This window comes from Euphorbia lathyris, chromosome 2 (genome assembly GCF_963576675.1).
Source record: "Euphorbia lathyris chromosome 2, ddEupLath1.1, whole genome shotgun sequence".
In the NCBI taxonomy this organism is placed as follows: Eukaryota; Viridiplantae; Streptophyta; class Magnoliopsida; order Malpighiales; family Euphorbiaceae; genus Euphorbia; species Euphorbia lathyris.
In genome coordinates this window covers 63,737,996-63,743,613 of record NC_088911.1, presented here as the reverse complement: position 1 = coordinate 63,743,613, position 5,618 = coordinate 63,737,996, and the positions used below count along the sequence as shown (strand labels likewise).

General features: G+C 42.5%; 1 protein-coding gene across 1 annotated transcript; it reads right to left on the bottom strand.

Moving 5' to 3' along the window:
- Window positions 1-3,037: 3,037 nt before the first annotated feature.
- LOC136218475 (UDP-galactose/UDP-glucose transporter 3) lies at window positions 3,038-5,218 on the bottom strand. The gene is made up of 6 exons (XM_066005362.1): window positions 4,929-5,218; window positions 4,367-4,464; window positions 4,106-4,267; window positions 3,911-4,014; window positions 3,695-3,816; window positions 3,038-3,622 (listed from the first exon to the last, which is right to left on the bottom strand). Exons 1-6 carry the CDS (start codon window positions 5,030-5,032, stop codon window positions 3,214-3,216), a joined length of 999 nt encoding a protein of 332 aa, XP_065861434.1. The 5' UTR covers window positions 5,033-5,218; the 3' UTR covers window positions 3,038-3,213.
- Window positions 5,219-5,618: the final 400 nt, after the last annotated feature.

Here is a 5,618-nt window from a genome sequence, read left to right as displayed (position 1 = left end):
GCTATATCCTTAAACAAATTTGTAACTAGGATTATGTCAAGTTACATATAATGAGACGTTTGTTTTGTTTGTTCGGGTAGAATTAAATCTGGATAGATTGGTTAAGTGAAATCTTATCACCTTGCAAGGATTTCAAATTGATTCTCCACAAGCGGCCTTTGGATATATCTCATATTTACCAGGATTGACGAATGCTCAATCTAATATTAACTATCCCGTAATTATTTTATGTGAGACCCAACATCTGACGCGCATACCCCAAGATCATTCCTGTTATAGATCGTGTTTGCACAGAGTCAAAGCACCACACTCCATAATCCAGAATCACTAATTAATATTTATTTGAGTCTGGGGAATACTTATACCTACTAATACCATTTGTGACGAAACAGGTGACATTAGATAAATTCATTCATCCTGTTATTTCAAGTCGGGTCCCTAATCTTAATGAACTCCTTCACCGGATCCATATAATTGCCTAGATATCTTCATATATAAAGCTTGCAACAGTATTATGTTAATCTCATAAACACATTACTTGTATAGTTTAACATACTATATCTTATAAAACAAACGATAATGAACGATCCATTTACAACTGGTTTATATCCTACAACAATTGTGTATAGGACACTAAACTCAAACATCGGCCCCGTTATTTGCATCACTTCATCTGCAACACAACAATTAGTGAACAAATGGTTCTCTATTTCATCCCCGTCAACACATACAGAACAAGAACACTCTAATGGAACAAGGACTCTCTTTTGGATCAATTTGGACCAAGTTGGGAGACAACCCGCACAGACCCGTCATATAAACATCTTCATTTTTCGTGGTATCTCCAGTCTCTAAAGTTTCCTCCACCCGTTATTTACCGTATCCCCACCTCCAAACCCCGAACCCACCTGATAACCTGACTTCACACTATATAAACCACAAGTAATCAAATAATAATTAATAACAAATTAACATAAATCTAATTATTTTAGTTCAAATTTAGTTTAATATATTCGCAAACCATAAGATGATTTTCCAAAGCAATTCCCTCCATTTAAGGCGAACTTGTTGATCATTTGTTTGGCCGCTCTTTTTTCTTATATCTCTAGAGTAGATAATTGGAGAAGTATTAAATGGTTGGAGATTGTTTAAAGGCTAAACTCTATTTGACAATGACAAACATGGCTTGTATCTAAAATGACTCCAATTATCCCATGGCTAATGTCACGACCGAAGTTCGTGACGCGCAGACAGAGCGAATGCTTGCTGGTTGAACTTGAAATGTCGGGTGCGGGATTAGCATTAAGGAAGAGTACGTGCTATATAGGTGGCATCCTATCCTCGGAAGGGTGTTCATCTAGGCACTAAACTGGTTCGGGAGCTGATCCCGCTCCCCTGATGAGCCCATGGGAGGGCGAAAACCAGCCAAGCACGGAGACGACAAGGCTGACCTCAAGGAAGTCCCGCATCTTGAGGTGCCGCACGGGAGTTGCCTCTGCGTGAAAACTCTGACCCCGTGACAAATGGTATCAGAGCCGATAGTGTGCTAGCTGTGAAGTTTGCCGAGCGCTCCGTTGGCCGCGGTGGCGAGTCTATGTTGGGGACCGCAAGTGGTGTGCTCGAAATGGAATGAGCACGAGTAGGCAGGAAACCGCAGCGAAAAATTCGCCAAGCACTCCAGGGAAGCCACGGTGCCGGGTCCTAAGGAGAACAGGACTGAGCGAATGCGGAAGCCGCTCGCACCTTAAGCCTCAGAGTCCTTGCCCAACTCGAGGGGGTGTCGGAAGTGGGTGTTTTCGCCAAGAGAAGCGCGAAACACGAGCAGGCAGGGAATCTGCACACTGATCCTGGCGTACAAAAGTCGTGCACGAGGACGTTGCACGAATTGAGTGGGGGAATCTGCACACCAAGATCATGTCACGACCGAAGTTCGTGACGCGCAGAAAGAGCGGATGCTTGCTGGTTGAACTTGAAATGTCGAGTGCAGGATTAGCATTAAGGAAGAGTACGTGCTATATAGGTGGCATCCTATCCTCGGAAGGGTGTTCATCTAGGCACTAAACTGGTTCGGCAGCTCATCCCGCTCCCCTGATGAGCCCATGGGAGGGCGAAAACTAGCCAAGCACGGAGACGACAAGGCGGCCTCAAGGAAGTCCTGCATCTTGAGGTGCCGCACGGGAGTTGCCTCTGCGTGAAAACTCTGACCCCGTGACAAATGGTATCAGAGCCGGTAGTGTGCTAGCTGTGAAGTTTGCCAAGCGCTCCGTTGGCCGCGGTGGCGAGTCTAGGTAGAGGACCGCAAGTGCTGTGCTCGAAATGGAATGAGCATGAGTAGGCAGGAAACCGCAGCGAAAAATTCGCCAAGCACTCCAGGGAAGCCACGGTGCCGGGTCCTAAGGAGAACAGGACTGAGCGAACGCGGAAGCCGCTCGCACCTTAAGCCTCAGAGTCCTTGCCCAACTCGAGGGGGTGTCGGAAGTGGGTGTTTTCGCCAAGAGAAGCGCGAAACACGAGCAGGCAGGGAATCTGCACACTGATCCTGGCGTACAAAAAGTCGTGCACGAATTGAGTGGGGGAGCATGTCACGACCGAAGTTCGTGACGCGCAGACAGAGCGGATGCTTGCTGGTTGAACTTGAAATGTCGGGTGCGGGATTAGCATTTAGGAAGAGTACGTGCTATATAGGTGGCATCCTATCCTCGGAAGGGTGTTCATCTAGGCACTAAACTGGTTCGGGAGCTGATCCCGCTCCCCTGATGAGCCCATGGGAGGGCGAAAACCAGCCAAGCACGGAGACGACAAGGCTGACCTCAAGGAAGTCCCGCATCTTGAGGTGCCACACGGGAGTTGCCTCTGCGTGAAAACTCTGACCCCGTGACACTAAGCGCTGGGCGTAAACATTAGTCATATGCTTGCAGTCGTCGATTGATTTCTACTTCTAATGGAGTGAGATTGAAATCAAAGCTTTGTATGCGTAGTCTCTTCTCCTGGATGGCAAGGATGGGATGCAAGGATGGGATGCAACTTACAAGATCAATTCCATAAATGGCACTATAGGCCGTTCAGAGCTTTTGCTATTTCAATTAATTAATTAATATAGTATCTAACTCAGGATTACATTTACCAGTTCCTAGCTAGCTTAGCTGTTGTCTAAATTTAGAACACACAAGAAGAAGAATAAAAGAAAAAGAGATGAAAACTGTTACAATAAAATCACGTAGTCTTTCTCTTCTTCTGCAGTTTCTGAAGCTTTGTCCACTTGAGATAGATCTGGTAAGATAAACCTGAGAAGACCATGAAAACGCAGCCCCATTGTTTAGTTGAAAGGGGATTGCCGCTTAACACCGAAGAAACCACTATGCTCACAAACTTGCGGGTGGTGGTTATGGTGGTGTTAGCAAGAGACCCAAATCGGCTAATTGTTAGAAAGATGAAATTCTGGCCCACTGCGCCACAAAGGCAATAATATAATATGTCCCAGGCTGCCTCTGGATGCTGTTTGCAGAAACTAACTGCCTGGTATCCCATCCCCTGCCCCCATCCGAACATGTACACAATGTTATATATGGTACCCCATAAATTCATTCCCAGCATTATATCCCACGCGCTTGTCTTTGGATACCTGAACACAAAGCATTCACAACATATTCATATCCAAATCATATCCCATCTATCTGCATAATCATTCATATACCTAGCTTTGAGTGAATCCTGAGTAGCATTTGTAAATCCATCAAATGCAAGGTTGAGGAAGCAAAGCCCATATCCAAGCGGTGCATTAGGGTGAGCCAACTTGCTAATGGTCTTTGAACTAGTCTGATATTTGACACATTCAATGGAGAAAACAAACTCAAACTCCTCTGATTCATTCATGATGATAGTATAAGAATCTTTTATTTCTGTTTCTTACCTTCAATAGTGCAAATGTAGATACCCCTCCAGCAACAAGGAATGTACATAAATACTCTGGGACAGTGTATCTGATACCATATACTAAACTCCCCATTAACATGACTGCAAAAAGCAAGACAATCCTTATATTATTTGACAGCCATTATAATTTTAAAATGCTTCCACACATCTATGGAAACAATCAAGAGTTCACCTGGAATCATTTTTGATGATTTTGCCAAGACCTGGGCAGGATAACTGATGTACTTTAAGGCTTCAATCCCCATGGCTGGGCCAATTGTATTTGTAATGCCAGCACTCCAGTATGTCCACCAGGGAGCGCCTCCTGCACTGCTTCTAGACCATATCTTTATCACTGTACAATAATGAAATAAGATTCTCAATTCTTTAGTTTAGATTTTAAATGCTCATCACAGCAAGGAATGAATATCAAGACAAGGTAAAAGAAACTCACTCATATACGACCAAACTAAGCACACAACATTTTGTGCCAGATTTAGGAATGCCAAATGCTCAAACCTCTTCCCATCAGGACCAAACCGCTTTGTTGAACTACAGCGAAAAACAATGGAATTCTCTTAACCCAATGCATCAACCCTAAAAATGCATTTCATGCTCGACTGCCATTGCATAATCATCCCTCGAAATAGTTAATAAAATAGATCACTCAAACATTGAAACAAGAAAATTGCGTCCTGAAATAGGCTAACAACGTACTATCTATTCCAATCCTCACCCTAACCTCTTGGATTAAATCTGATTATAATATGTTCCATACTCAAAACTTTTGAACGAATTCAGATTTTAAACTACAAGTCTAGAACCCGATTCTTTGATGCGATCCAACCATCCATCAATGAACTGCACAATAAATCTATTTACTGTATTCTAAGATGCAGCTTGATTTCCAATTAAGAAATCAAAATGACATACTAAAATAAGAAGCAATCAAATGACAATAATAATTATTATTTTTTATCTTAAAAAAAAAAAAAAGAGGGAGAAAGGGTTCATACAGAGTTTCCTGAAGAACGCCTTGGTAAATGTAAGCCGACCAGATCCCGGCAACGCAAAACGACAAAACTATCAGTCGCCGGAGCCCGGCGCCGTGCGCTTCCATTTGGCCGCCGGCGATCCGATCTTTAAAATATAGCGGAGTTTCCTGTTGTGTATATAAATGCTTCCCCTCGAAAGGAAAGCGCAAAAAAAAAAACAGAACAGAAATGGATGGAAAGAGTAAACAGAAAATGCGAAGAAATAAAAAGTAATGAGTAGAGCGTTGCGAACTTCAACGGCCAAGCTACAATTTTCTTGCAGTTATAGTAGGGGAAGGGAGCGCGAAGCAACGTGGACATTCCACGTGGAAGTTTCTCATTGGATGAATAATTATATCTGGCGTTTCCCATTGGCTGTTGAAACGCGTGTACTCCTCCATCAGGAAATGGACTGCACACTTCAAAAACGTCGCAACTCCATGGCAATCGATAAACTTTTTTTTTCTTTTTAATGGAAAATTCATCTACACCCGTGGATCACAAATTCTTTATTTTATTATTTTAGTAATATTTATTTATTTTGGTAAACTCATGACTTAAATTTTTTTTTTATCAATTAAAGTTAGTTTGAATGGTTAAATCAAATTGCTTAAAATAAATTTCGAGTTCGAATCGTAATATACATAGAAAACTTTAATTTAAAGAATGTCT